The 15889-nt window shown below is 38.5% G+C and overlaps 1 protein-coding gene and 1 long non-coding RNA gene across 3 annotated transcripts in view; one reads left to right on the forward strand and one right to left on the reverse strand.

Moving 5' to 3' along the window:
* Positions 1-15599, forward strand: part of LOC133546481 (gastrula zinc finger protein XlCGF48.2-like) — a 142299-nt gene extending 126700 nt beyond the window's left edge. Inside the window, exons 1-3 of one of the 2 annotated variants that reach the window (XM_061892253.1) lie at positions 5999-6136; positions 7839-8061; positions 13640-15599. In XM_061892253.1, the coding sequence (XP_061748237.1) occupies positions 7839-8061; positions 13640-14562 (1146 nt within the window). In that variant the 5' untranslated portion in view covers positions 5999-6136 and the 3' untranslated portion in view covers positions 14563-15599. Of the gene's footprint in view, positions 1-5998; positions 6137-7838; positions 8062-13639 lie in introns of those variants that run through there. The other variant, XM_061892254.1, reaches the window with a different exon arrangement.
* On the reverse strand, positions 783-5898 carry LOC133546495 (uncharacterized). The gene is made up of 2 exons (XR_009805222.1): positions 5639-5898; positions 783-2411 (listed from the first exon to the last, which is right to left on the reverse strand). It is a non-coding gene; the product is annotated as an uncharacterized LOC133546495 (long non-coding RNA).
* Positions 15600-15889: the final 290 nt, after the last annotated feature.

Consider the following 15889-nt stretch of genomic DNA (forward strand, 5'->3'; position numbering starts at 1 on the left):
CTTTTGGTGCAGTTGACCTTGTTCTAACGTTTCTCCTCCCTCGAGAGTTCCTGTGTTGCCCTTGTGGGCGGAGTTGTGGGATGTGCACAGCTGCTTCCAATCGACCCTGGTGCTTAAGCAGCACCTTGACAGCTGGATGGCACTCGGTGAATCCGCTCCACACCAGTTGATTCCATGCTTTGAGTATTTTGCCACCTTGGCCATTCCCGGTGCCATCCATCTTGGTGTTGTTTTGTAGTGTGCACGTCTTGTAACTCCAAACCAAGTTAAGTTTATTTGTGTATACAAGTAGGTTTTGTTCTTTTTTCCACGATGCACATTTTGTCTTCTCTTTTTCGCACTGTCGCTTTTTGTTACCTCCTGTTTGGATTGTTTTTGTGAGTAGATTTCCGCAGAAAAAGAAGTGTTTTACTCAGCGTCCTGCGCATCCTTGGGTTCCTCTTTACTGTGTTGAACAGCACTCTGACAGAAGGAGTTTCTCCAAAACGCAACACCCTTTGGCGTACATACGAAATGAAAGGGACAAGTGGTAGAAAAAAATGGATGGATGTACAATAGAGCTCTGTGTGATGATGTACATTATTGACTTTTACCTAACATTCCTAACTTTCCCATGCTTTCTAAAATTGATCATGGTTAACAATGGTCATGTGTAGTTTTTTAATAAGAAATCTACATTATCAAAAACTAAATTATCCTTCATAACCTTCAACATTTGTTGCCATTTTCTCTAATCTACATATTGCATAAAGGGAACATACATATAAAACAATATTCATATTACAAAAGAGAGTAATACAAATTAATTAAAACAATGGATTATTGAGACCCAACAAATGATTCATAAAGTCACACATTTTAAAAGTAAATGATCTTGTATAAAAGACAACTGCTGAAATGATGTATAAAGTAAATAATAATATGCTTCCAGAAGTGGTCCAGAAGATGTTTGAGATGCGAATCAGTAAATATGAACTAAGAGGGATTTATGTGTACTCAAAAGCAAAGGTATGAACACATGTAAAACAAATATGTACATCATATAAAGGAGTTCATCTATAACATCATTAATAATTAAAAATGATATCTGAATATATCTATACACAAGTATTTCTAACAGGATTTGTCCTGTTTATTCTCACCTTTGCAGTCAAAGTGTTGTGTTCATTTTTAAATAAAAGTACACCATGTTGTATATTAAACATGTACTTGACTGAAAATAGCAATTAACTGATATATCAAATCTATTAATGTTAGCATCTATGTGCTGATGTTGTTAGAAGGTCAAAGTTAAAGTTTTGACAGTTTATTTCAAATCCTGCAGTTTCATTTGCTGCTGCTGTTCTCACCAGCACACTTGTGTTTCTTACACTGCTACTTAGAAGACAATCTTTCACCACACACACTGCAACTCAACACTTTCTCACTTGTGTGTGTTCTCATGTGTCTTTTCAAATACGTAGTTTGTATAAAACTTTTACAACATACTGAACATTTGTAAGGTTTTTCTCCAGTGTGTGTACTCATGTGTGTTTTTAAATAGTGCCTTCAAGTAAAATATTTACCACAGATTGAACATAAAAAAGGTCTTTCTCCATTGTGTGTTCCCATGTGTTCTTTTAAGGTATGATTTGTTATGAAACTTTTACCACATTCTGAGCAGGAAAAAGGTTTTTCTCCAGTGTGTATTCTCATGTGTACTTTCAAATTGATCCTTAGAGTAAAATATTTACCACATTCTGAGCAGGAAAAAGGTTTTTCTCCAGTGTGTGTTCTCATGTGTCTTTTCAAAGAGTGCCCTCGAGTAAAACCTTTACCACAGATTGAGCATGAAAAGGCTTTTTCTCCAGTGTGTGTTCTCATGTGGGTTTTCAGACGACTTTGGTATTTAAAAGTTTTGTGACAGAGAGAAGATGTGAAGTGAGTGTTGTCAGTGTGACATGTCTTATCATCTTTAGAGTCTTCATCATCAGTGTCAGGAGAGTGTGACGTTGTGTCCTCACTATCTGATAGTGGAGCTAAGAGCTTGTCTGCTTGTGATCCTCCACAGTGGTCTCCATCAGCTTCTGTTGTCATGTGTTGTGTTGAGCTGCTGCTTGGAGGCTCCCCCCCTCCCCTCTCCTCACTTTCACCTTTCACCTCATCATCTTCACTCTTCACAATCAAATGGAACTCCTCCAACCATTCTTGACTGATGCGGTGTTCCTCCTCTTCCTCTTTAATGTGAGGACTCAGTGGGTCCACTGATTTCTCTTTAAAAAGGGGTGTCAGTGGGTCCTCCTCTTCCTTTTTAAAATGGGGGATCAGTGTGTATTCCTCTTCCATCTTAATGTGGGAGGGCTGTGTTTCCTCCGTCTGCATACTGAAGCTCCACTTCTGTTGCTAAGGGTGAAGATGTTCTTCACAGACGTCTGCAAGACAAACACAGCATCTCTGCTCAGTCACACAATGCATTCACTACTTTGACATGCACTTAGGAAAAACAAGTTATCGTATGAACTGTCTTGAAATCTCAGTGACGCACAAACACGCTGCTCTTTACAACATTTTTCACAGGAAAAGAAACAAAAACCAGGACGACAGGAGTTTTTACTATGGATGGACAATATGGTTTAAAAAGGATTTTGCGATGTATTACTTCATATAGAGTAACTTATAGAACCATTTTAAAACAGACCCATTGCCTCCTTGCTTGGCACTCAGCATCAAAGGTTGGGGGTTAAATCACCAAAAGATTCCCGAGTGCGGCCTCCGCTGCCCTCACCTCCCAGGGGGTGAACTTGGGGAGGGGTCAAATGGCAGAGGATCATTTCACCACACCTAGTGTGTGACTACTGTTGGGAACTTAACTTTAACTTACATAGGGACTGTGAATGACTCCAAAAAGTGCAGTTCCCCTTGAAATGAGAAAAACAAGATATCATGTGAAGTGAAGTGAATTATATTTATGTAGCGCTTTTCTCTAGTGATTCAAAGCGCTTTATATAGTGAAACCCAATATCTAAGTTACATTTAAACCAATGTGGGTGGCACTGGGAGCAGGTGGGTAAAGTGTCTTGCCCAAGGACACAATGGCAGCGACTAGGATGGCAGAAGCTGGGATCGAACCAGGAACCCTCAAGTTGCTGGCACAGCCACTCTACCAACCGAGCTATACCGCCCCAAGTAACAAAAACAGAATATATCAACAACAAAATGCCTCATAGCAAATGTAATGAATTCATCTTAATACTGTCCTTTTTGAGGCTTTACCTTTTAAAGGGCAAAGTCCTCTCAGGATCTTTTGTCCTAATGACTGTCTGGTTCAAGTGAGGAGACTATAATTTAGAAAAAAAAAATATTTACAAATGGACAACAATAAGTCACTAATTTTTACAGGTAGCTAAAGTTGGGATATAATTAAGATAATGAAGGATGAAGTGATTAAGAAATGTTTAATATAGATAAGAATAGGCCGTGCAACTAATCATATGTCCTGAGTTCCAGTTGAAAGTGGGTGCAAGTTCATGCTCACGCACACACACTCTTATCGCCCACATTCTTCACACTGTTTACGTGGCTTCTTGGCCGAGGTCTGAAGGACAACACCAGATATGAAGTCGGAGTCCAGGGAGAAAAAAAGCACCGGTGAATATCGCACAGAAAGAACCTTCCTGGTGTTACCTGACGGCACGACCACTGAGCTGCGACACCACTACAAAGGCACCTCCGTGCTCGTACCACCTGGCTTGGTAGCCTCGTACCCGCCTACCAAGCCAAAGACTTAGGTCCAATGATGAAACAGGGCGTAACTGCTGCTGATTGGACCGACACGCAAATACCACATTTTCAAAACTCCCCGTTGTCAATTAAAAACATATTTATGGGCTGCACTTTGGACACACCTGCTGTAAGCTACAAGGAGCCAGCAGCTACACAACAGCTAAGCTAAAACAGCACATTTAAGCATATCAAATAATTATAGTTGCTTAATACGTACACAAAGTCTCCAAAACAGAAGTCTGATAGCAAGTATCCAGTAACAAACGTGTCCGCATCATTCAACATTCTGCACCATGAGCTTGACTTCATGAATTATTGTGGCCACCAGGTGTTGGGAAAGATCAAATAAAACAATTGCAAAAGCATCCGTCACAAGGTTAGTGTTTTTTATATATTTGTGTCAATATGTAGAAGCATCCTCAGCCTTCCCGGGAAGGTCCATTCAGGTGTACTGGAGAGGAGTTTATGCCGCATAGTCGAACCTCGGATTCAGGAGGAACAGTGTGGTTTTCATCCTGGTCCTGGAACTGTGGACCAGGTCTATACTCTGGGCAGGGTTCTTGAGGGTGCATGGGAGTTTGCCCAACCAGTCTACATGTGTTTTGTGGACTTGGAGAAGGCATTCAACCGTGTCCCTCGGGAAGTCCTGTGGGGAATGCTCAGAGAGTATGGGGTATTGGACTGTCTGATTGTGGCGGTCCGCTCCCTGTATGATCAGTGCCAGAGCTTGGTCCACTTTTCCAGTGAGGGTTGGACTCCGCCAAAGCGCCGATTCTGTTCAAAACTTTTATAGACAGAATTTCTAGACGGAGTCAAGGAGTTGAGGGGATCCGGTTTGGTGGCTGCAGGATTAAGTCTCTTCATCTGGCTAGGAACTTTAGCACTAACTGGATCGGTTTGCAGCCGAGTGTGAAGCGACTAGAATGAGAATCAGCACCTCCAAGTCCGAGTCCAAGGTTCTCGTACAGAAAAGGTTGGAGTGCCATCTCCGGGTTGGGGAGGAGACCCTGCCTCCAAGTGGGGGAGTTCAAGTACCTCAGAGTCTTATTCACAAGCGAGGGAAGAGTGGATGGTGAGATCAACAGGCGGATCGGTGCGGCGTCTTCAGTAATGTGGACGCTGTATCGATCCGTTGTGGTGAAGAAGGAGCTGAGCTGGAAGGCAAAGCTCTCAGTTTACCGGTCGATCTACGTTCCCATCCTCACCTATGGTCATGAGCTTTGGGTTATGACCGAAAGGACAAGATCACGGGTACAAGAAGCTGAAATGAGTTTCCTCTGCCGGGTGGCGGGTCTCTCCCTTAGAGATAGGGTGAGAAGCTCTGCCATCCGGGAGGAGCTCAAAGTAAAGCCACTGCACCTCCACATCGAGAAGTGCCAGATAAGGTGGTTCGGGCATTTGGTCAGGATGCCACCCGAATGCCTCCCTTGGGAGGTGTTTCGGGCATGTCCGACCGATAGGAGGCCACGGGAAGACCCAGGACACGTTGGGTAGACTATGTCTGCCGGTTGCCCTGGTAACGCTTCGGTATCCCCCGGGAAGAGCTGGATGAAGTGGCTGGGGAGAGGAAAGACTGGTGTTTCCTTGCTTAGGCTGTTGCCCCCGCGAACCGACCTCAGATAAGCAGAAGAAGATGGATAGAAGAATGGATGTGTAACACAACTTGATGTTCCTTGAAAACAGCGTCCAGTAGTTGATGTTGTTGCTCCTTCTCCTCTTTTGTTGGACAAAGTTCCTCCTTGTACTCTGCTGTAGTTTTTTTTTTCTCTAACATCACAAATATTTCTTCAACGGCAGCAGTTAGTCGCTGATTCACCAACACTCACATCATTTGTAATGTAGACATGTTCACACAATAAAAACACTTTACACTTACATTGGATCTCTGCTTTGATGTGTCGATCACTTCCGCCTCTCTTTGTTAGCAGCTAACAAGCTAAGCTAACCAGCAGGCTAGGCTAGCACGTCAAAGTGCACTCAGACTAATGTATCCGCATACAAACAATTAATAACGACGTTTACTCTGTTAAACGACACAAATGTGCACATGTACGTTGTAATTAAGACCTAGAAACCATAATAACCAAAACAACGTAATCTCCGCCAGACGCTATCTTGTTTTGTGCTTCCTCCTGTGTGACGTCATCGAGGTGTTCTCAACCGCGGAACAAATGTTGGCCAAACACGTGTTTCACTGGGACAATAGTGAGTGGTACACACTTCCTTCAAACACGCGTTTCACTGGGACACTAGTGAGTGGTGCACACTTCCTTCGCCCGGCCAAAGAACAAGATAAATAGTCCCATTTAAGAGTTGCTGGTGTAACAATAGGAAGAATATATTCCACTCCTCTCTTGTACACGCGGCTTATGAGGTAATATACATGATATATTTTCATATTATTTATCTTATTTACCTCATATGTTGTTCGAAGCTAACGTGCTAGCGTTAGCCCGCTAGCAAGCCTTTGTAGCAAATGCGAGCGTTTTTTTTGAGGAGTGTATTTTATATGTTCTCTATGAGAATTATATTGACTTATTTAATACTTTAACTGTTTTTTGTTGTATATTACAGTCACGCTTAACATCATTAAATATTTGTTACTAGAAAGAAACAAACGTCTTGTAATTTAAGTCTGGAATAAGTCACATGGTATAATAATAATAATAATAATAATAATACATTTTATTTGGTATAGCGCTTTTCAGTGTACTCAAAGATGCTTTACAGGATGAAAAAAAAAATTATTGTTATTGTAATGACAGTGTAATATAATGTATTATTGCAGTGGTCTGCTTTATGTTGGTGTCAACTTTATTAGCAATAAATACAAATGATGTTTGCACGCACTTCTATTACCTTGATAACATCCATCCATCCATTTTTCTACCGCTTGTCCCTATTTGGTGTTGCGGGGAGGGGGAGCGGGGGGGTGTTGGAGCCTATCTCAGCTGCATTTGGTGGACATATCATGGAAATTAAATCAACTGATGTTTGTTATTATGAACACACTATTTGCACAATTGTAAGTGATTAATGCTTATTCAGTCGGACTAAAATAAATATTTAATTAAATAAATGTTAAATATTAAAAATAGCTTTAATATACTGCACACAAAATGAATTTGCATCAATATTTTGTATGTAGTCGAAACATGAGGTACCCAAATATTCTAAATATTTGTTTACATTTATGAATTTGTATATATATATATATATATATATATATATATACATATATGTATATATATATATATATATATATATATATACATATATATATATATATATATATATATATATATATATATATATATATATATATATATATATATATACTCGCTGGCACTTGTTCCACGTGCTTCGCTGCACTTCTGTTTGTTTTCTGTTGGGTTAAAAATGTTGCTTTCGCAGAAGAAAGTTAAAGTAGCAATGATTGTCACACACACACTAGGTGTGGTGAAATGTGTCCTCTGCATTTGACCCATCCCCTTGATCACCCCCTGAGAGGTGAGGGGAGCAGTGGGCAGCAGCAGTGCTGCGCCCGGGAATCATTTTTGGTGATTTAACCCCCAATTCCAACCCTTGATGCTGAGTGCCAAGCAGGGAGGTAATGGAGAACAAGGAGAGGATATTGCGCGTAAAAGTAAAGCCAACCGACCACAGCTCTGTAGTCCTGGTCACCGTTGACGTGAGGTGGGACTATTTTGGAGGTGCACGTCAAGGTTGGCTGGTAGGTTGGTAGTGGGAGGAGCCAGTTGGCGTCACTTGATGCTGCAGCACAATGACACTTTTATACGTGCAGACTGACTTCATGCAGTCATGACGGTATTAAAATCCCAGCAGGAGGTTTTCTTTAAGTTGTTACTTTGTAATCAATAATTAATGTAAATGCAGAAAACAAGATCAATGACACAATTCATAATAATCAATAACTGATGATTATTCCATGTGTAGAAGAACATCACCACAAAGTGCTGTCAGTTCACTTGGAAAATATTATATTTGATAGACTAAAAAATATTTGACACATCTGAGCTGAAGTTTGTTTGTGTTGTCTTGCGGACGTCCAACAGATGAACGCTCGTCAAGAAGAACGTCCCCTTCAGCAGCAGGAGGATCCACAACCCCCCCACATTAAAGAGGAAGAGGAGGAAGTGTGGATGAGTCAGGAGGGAGAGTGTCCTGTAGGGCAGGAGGAGGCTGATGTCAGCAAGTTTCCACTGACTGTTGTCTCTGTGAAGACTGAAGAGCATGAAGACAAACCACCTGAGTCCTCACAGCTTCATCACAGTCCAAGTAAGCACAACATCCACATATCATCTAATACAATGTTTGTGACACATGTTCATCCGGGGGACACATTTATCACTAAAGATGGAGATATACTTGCTTTTTAACACCACCATTTAAAAATGAATGCTCATCAATCGTGTGAATAAGTGAAGTGAATTATATTTATATAGCACTTTTCTCTAGTGACTCAAAGCGCTTTTACATCGTAAAACCAATATCTAAGTTACATTTAAACCAGTGTGGGTGGCACTGGGAGCAGGTGGGTAAAGTGTCTTGCCCAAAGACACAACGGCAGTGACTAGGATGGTGGAAGCGGGGATCGAACCTGGAACCCTCAAGTTCCTGGCACGGCTACTCTACCAACCGACAGCGCGCTTGCTTCCGCTGACGTGGCGGTCCTCAAGTGATGGCGGGATAAGAGCACACCGTCACAATACACAAAACATCGGCAGAAAGCAATAATCCATAAAAAAAATCAAGCAAACCGGAGTTTTGACCCAGAGAAGACAGGTCGGTTATAAAACCAAAAACTCTGCATCCCAGGCACCCGCGGACTTAAGGAAATGCACGTCCTTTTTCATTTCAATGCGTATAAAGACATAAAAAGTGTGTTAATGCCAACACTGGTTATTCATGTGATTATCAGACAGCAGTCATTTCCATTAGACAATATTCAAATATAGCTGGGAGTGTTGGAACCATACCAATACTTTGGTACCGGTACTAAAATTATTTTGGTACTTTTCTCAATAAAGGGGACCACAAAAATGGCATTATTGGTTTTATTTTAACAAAAAAACTTAAGATCCATTAAACATATGTTTCTAATTGCAGTTAAGTCCTTAATTAAAATAGTGAACATATTAGACAACTTGTTCTTTAGCAGTAAGTAAACAAACAAATACTCCTAATTATTTAGCTGACGTAAGCAGTAACATATTGTGTCATTTATACACCTATTATTTTGTCAACATTATTAAGGACAAGTGGTAGAAAATGAACTATTAATCTACTTGTTCATTTACTGTTAGTATCTGCTTATTTTCTCTTTTAAAGGGGAACATTATCACAATTTCTGAAGGGTTAAAACCAATAAAAATCAGTTCCCAGTGGCTTATTTTATTTTTTGAAGTTTTTCTCAAAATTGTACCCATCACGCCATATCCCGAAAAACAGCTTCAAAGTTCCTGATTTTAACCTTCGTTATATCCACCCGTCCATTATCCTGTGACGTCACAGCGTGATCACACAGAAACAAACATGGCGGATAGCACAGAAAGGTATAGCGATATTAGCTAGGATTCAGACTAGGATTTCAGCGCCGTAAGCGATTCAACAGATTACGCATGTATTGAAATGGATGGTTGGAGTGTGGAGGCAGGTAGTGAAAACTAAATTGAAGAAGAAACTGAAGCTATTGAGCCATATCATGACAGACAGCAGCAACGAGGACGAATTTGACGATCGCCTTCTAACCAACGTTTGGTAAGTGTTTGTTTGGCATTAAATGTGGATGGAGGGAAAGGCTGGATGCAAATATAGCTACAAATGAGGCATAATGATGCAATATGTACATACAGCTAGCCTAAAGAGCATGTTAGCATTGATTAGCTTGCAGTCATGCCGTGACCAAATATGTCTGATTAGCACATAAGTCAATAACATCAACAAAACTCACCTTTGTGCATTCATGCACAAGCTTATAAGTTTGGTGGACAAAATGAGACAGAAAAAGAAGTGGCATAAATCATATCCAGGGGCTTTACCTCGCTGGTCTGCGGGAAGAGACTGCCGTCCTCCCTGAATAGCTCGCACTCGGGCACATTCAGTAGTTGTCTATTTAACAATTTTGCAGATTTTGTTGTCTTTATCGTTGGAAATGCATCTGCTTTGAGTGTCGCAGGATATCCACACATTCTTGTGTGGATATCAGAAAAATAACAGAGCTGATTTGACTTGGTGCGTGTAATAAGATTGAGAAAATGGCGGATCGCTTCAAGTTGTGACGTCACGGGTGAAAGGTCATCGCTCGACAGGCTATCAATTGAAAGGCGTTTAAATCGCCAAATTCACTCATTTAGTTTGGAAATCGGTTAAAAAAATAGATGGTCTTTTTTCTGCAACATCAAGGTATATATTGAGGCTTACATAGGTCTGCTGATAATGTTCCCCTTTAACATTTTCTGTCTACACTTCTGTTAAAATGTAATAATCACTTATTCTTCTGTTGTTGGATGCTTTACATTACTTTGTGGATGATACCACAAATGTGGGTATCAATCCGATACCAAGTAGTTACAGGATCATACATTGGTCATCTGCAAAGTCCTCATGTGTTCAGGGACATATTTCCTGAGTTTATAAACATAATATACATTTTTAAAAAACAAAAGAAAATGTTGTGATGCCAAAAAATATCGACGTAATCACAGTAGTATCGACTAGATACTGCCGAAGGTGGATGGACGTTAGCCGCTAGCTAGCTAGCATGTCTTAAAGCACCTCTTCCTGAGGGAGTTTCAGTGTTATAACTTCACCTTTATCTTTACTTTTTACACCAAAATGCGTCAATTCTCCCTTTTCTGTCTCCACACTGTGTCTGCTTGTAAGTACTCTGTGATTGTGTGCTGCCGAACATGCTGGTCTGCTTATAAACCTCCAATGTCACAACGTGACTTCGACTCAGGAAGCGTGGGATAACGTGAACAGTTGTGGAACTTTCTAACAAACAGTATTGTGGCCAAACAGCTCCATTTTTGTTTCATCTGACATCACATGGACAAAGATAAGACCTTCTGGAGGAAAGTTCTGTGGTCGTGTAACCGGTTCGAGTCTGCGTTGTGTAGTTGCTTCGAAGATAAGAGGACTCTGTGGTTGCCTTTAGCCGAAACAGGTGGCGTATTTATTTTGACCTGTATGAAATATACAGGAAACAGTGCGGCAGCGTTAACACAGGACTCAGCAGCAAACCAGTCTAAAATGGAGGGAAAACTTCAATGAAATGCCGCAGCCACTGTGTGTGTGTGAGCGAGAAACGCCACCGAGCAGTACACCAGCAAAAAGTTTGCTAAAACACTCAAACTATGAGTAGAACAAGTGTACATAACCATATCAGCAACAAAAGAGCACATTATAATCTCGTTTCACAGCCAAACACTTTAAAAACACTAGAGCAGAGAGAAACACTTACTTCCTCACGCATGTCTCAGCAACGAGTGAGGACTCAACGTCACTTCCGGAAGAAGGTAGGATTTCAAAATAAAATGACAAATTCTCCCAAAACGAACTATTTCCTAAAAAACTGACAAAATAAAAGTGACAATGGATATTATAGAGAAATCAAATAAAACGTGAGGGATTTTTGGTGGAATGCATACAATATAAGTTATATACCTGCTACAGTCGGATGAAACAAAAATGGAGCTGTTTGGCCACAATACCCAGGAATATGTTTGGAGGAGAAAAGGTGAGGCCTTTAATCCCAGGAACATCATGCCTACCGTCAAGCATGGTGGTGGTAGTAGTATTATGCTCTGGGTCTGTTTTGCTTCCAATGGAACTGCTGCTTTAAATGAGATAATGAAAAAGAAGGATTACCTCCAAATTCTTCAGGACAAGCTAAAATCATCAGCCTGGAGGTTGGGTCTTGGGCGCAGTTGGGTGTTCCAACAGGACAATGACCCCAAACACACGTCAAAAGTGGTCAAGGAATGTCTAAATCAGGCTAGAATAAAGGTTTTAGAATGGCCTTCCCAAAGTCCTGACTTAAACATGTGTACAATGCTAAAGAAACAAGTCCATGTCAAAAAAACAACACATTTAGCTGAACTGCACCAATTTTGTCAAGAGAAGTGGTCAAAAATTCAAGCAGAAGCTTGTGGATGGCGACCAAAAGCGTCTTTTTGCAGTGAAACTTGCCAAGGGACATGTAAGCAAATATTAACATTGCTGTATGTACACTTTTGACCCAGCACATTTGCTCACATGTACAGTAGACCCATAATAAATTCATAAAAGAAGCAAACTTCATGAATGTTTTTAGTGAGCAACAAGTATGTGCTCCAATCACTACATCACAAATAAATAAGAGTTGTAGAAATTATTGGAAACTCAAGACAGCCATGACATTATGTTCTTTACAAGTGTTTGTCAACTTTTGATTGCGACTCTATATATGCATGTGTATATGTATATATATCCATCCATTTTCTACCGCTTATCCCTTTCGGAGTCGCAGGGTGCTGGAGCCTATCTTAGTTACAATTGGGTATATATATATATATATGTATATATATATGTATATATATATGTATATATATATATATATATATATATATATATATATATATATATATTTATATATATATATATATATATATATATATATATATATATATATGTATATGTGTATGTATATATATATATATATATATATATATATATATATATATATATATATATATATATATATATGTGTAAATATATATATTTACACATATATACATACATGTATATATACACACATATATATATATATTTACACATATATACATACATATATATATATATATATCATATATATATGTATGTATGTATGTATGTATGTATGTATATATATTAGGGGTGTGGGAAAAATCAATTCGAATTTGAATTGTGATGCTCACGTGCGATTCAGAATCGATTCTCATTTTTAAAAAATCAATGTTTTGTTTCTTTTTATCAATCCAACAAAACAATACACAGCAATACCATAACAATGCAATCCAATTCCAAAACCAAACCTGACCCAGCAACACTCAGAACTGCAATAAACAGATTAATTGAGAGGAGACACAAACACAACACAGAACAAACCAAAAGTAGTGAAACAAAAATTAATATTATCAACAACAGTATCATTATTAGTTATGATTTCATCTGAAATTCTATGTATTGAATGAATACAGAATCATTTTGAATCGGAAAAAAAACGTTTTTGAATCGAGAATCACGTTGAATCGAAAAAATCGATTAATAATCGAAGCGCGACCCTAAGAATCGATATTGAATCGAATCGTGGGACACTCAAAGATTCTCAGCCCTAATTATATATATATATATATATATATACACATATATATACCTTTTTTATTTTTTTATATACTGTATATTTATGTATAATATGTTCAGTTTAACAGTCCTGTTGTGATTGATTGAATGCCCTGAGAATTATACTGGATATTCTTTTGTAATTACCACAAAATAACGTGTAGTATTTTGTTAATTTCTTGCCAAAAATATTTTTATTTTATAGATATTTTCATAGCAGAATATTGTCCTTAGGGCCCTCTGGCCCCCCATGGGGGACCCGTAAAATCTGTGCCTTTTAAGACCTCACTGTTGGCTTTGTAGGCTCATGTTACTTCTCAACTAGTCAAAGTTGATGCTAATCGACCTGTTTCTTCTCCTTTTTACTGAATGTGAAAGCAAAAGTGAGTCCACAAATAACCCAATCGTAAAGCAGACTCGAAAATGAAATCTGAATTGGTGAAATCTTGTCTATTTCCATCCCAGCATGTGTTTGTCTTCTTGTGTCCTGCAGATGTCTGTGAAAAATATCGCCCACCTGAGCAGCAGGAGGGGTCCTCCAGTATGGCGCAGAGGAGGTCACAGTACCTCCACGAGAAAGAAGAGGAGCCACAGCCCCCTCACTTTGAAGATGAAGAAAAACAGCGGCTATACCCCCACTTTATAGAGGAAGACAAGAGACACCTCATCAGTGTGAAGAGTCAAGGTGATGAGGTCAAAGGTGAAAGTGAGGAGAAGAGAGAGGCGGAGCCTCCAAGCAGCAGTTTAGCAGAATGTGATGGAGACCACTGTGGAGGATCACAAGCAGACAAGCTCTTAGCTCCACTATCAGATAGTGAGGACACAACGTCACACTCTCCTGACACTGATGATGAAGACTCTAAAGATGATAAGACATGTCACACTGACAACACTCACTTCACTTGTTCTCTCTGTCACAAAACTTTTAAAGACCATAGTAATCTGAAAAGGCACATGAGTACACACACCGGAGAGAAACCTTTTTCCTGCTCAGAATGTGGGAGAGATTTTAGACTAAAACACATGCTGAAAGTACACATGAGAACACACACTGGAGAAAAACCTTTTTTATGTTCAATCTGCGGTAAAGATTTTACTCAAAAGCACCATTTGAAAACACACATGAGAATACACACTGGAAAAAAACCTTTTTCCTGTTCAATCTGCGGTAAAGATTTTACTCATAGCAACTATTTGAAAATACACATAAGAATACACACTGGAGAAAAACCTTTTTCTTGCTCAGAATGTGGTAAAAGTTTTGTAATAAATCAAAGTTTAAAAGTTCATATGAGAACACACACTGGAGAAAAACCTTTTTCATGTTCAATCTGTGGTAAGGTTTTTACTCAAAGGGACCATTTAAAAAAACACATGACAATACACACTGGAGAAAAAACTTTTTCCTGCTCATAATGTGGTAAAAGTTTTGTCATAAGACAAAGTTTAAAAGTACACATGAGAACACACGCTGGTGAAAAACCTTTCATATGTTCAGTATGTTGTAAAAGTTATATAGATGGACGACAATTAAAATTACACATGATATGGCACTCTGGTGAAAAACCATACTCCTGTACAAGCTGCAACAAAAGTTTTCGTCACCTAAAATCTTGTACAGTACACATGAGAAGACACCCAGGAGAGAAAGTGTTGAGTTGCAGTGTGTGTGGTGAAAGATTGTCTTCTAAGTACCAGTGTAAGAAACACAAGTGTGCTGGTGAGAACAGCAGCAGCAAATGAAACTGCAGGATTTGAAATAAACTGTCCAAACTTTCATTTTGACTTTCTAACAACATCAGCACATATAACATGTGTGACATCATTGTTGTGTGTGTACAATAATGTTATTATGAATCTAACATTTATAGATTAGACACTTCAGTTTAGTGCTTTTATTTCAGTCAAGTACATGAGTTAATATACACATTTGTGTACTTTAAAATGAACACAACAGTTTGACCGAAAGGGTGAAAATAAACTACATAAAATATGTTACATACAATAAACATTTTAAGTGTAGATATTTATAATTCAGTTTTATACTTATTCATAAGTGTTTTATATAAGTTTTTTTGAACAATGAAGTGTTACATATTTTATTTTCTAATTGTAGATGATTCCATAGATGAACTCCTTTATATGATGTACATATTTGTTTTACATGTGTTCATACCTTTGCTTTTGAGTACACATAAATCCCTCTTAGTTCATATTTACTGCTTCACATCTGAAACATCTTCTGGACCACTTCTGGAAGCATATTATTATTTACTTTATACATCATTTGAACAGTTGTCTTTTATACAAGATCATTTACTTTTAAAATGTGTGACTTTATGAATCATTTGTTGGGTCTCTATAATCCATTCTATTAGTTGTCTTTATTACTTTCTTGTGTAATATGAATATTGTTGTGTGATTGTTTTATATGTATGTCCCCAGACTTTTATGCAATAAACAATGTATGTTTCAACTGAAGTTGGGTACAATAAATGTAGTTAATATTTGTAAGTATGTATTTTATTCTATTCAGTCCTGCACTCAATTGTTTTTCTTACTTTTTTTTGTATGATTTACAAGTAGTGTCCAGCTTACTTCATCTATATTAACTCCTAAAAATGTGACTACCTTTATTATTTTTATTTCAATATTATCCATAATAATTTGTGTTTTACATTTTTACAATCTCCAAATATGATATATTTAGTTTTATTGAAGTTTAGTGACAGTTTATTGATGT

This window comes from Nerophis ophidion, unplaced genomic scaffold (assembly GCF_033978795.1).
Source record: "Nerophis ophidion isolate RoL-2023_Sa unplaced genomic scaffold, RoL_Noph_v1.0 HiC_scaffold_30, whole genome shotgun sequence".
NCBI classification, from domain to species: Eukaryota; Metazoa; Chordata; class Actinopteri; order Syngnathiformes; family Syngnathidae; genus Nerophis; species Nerophis ophidion.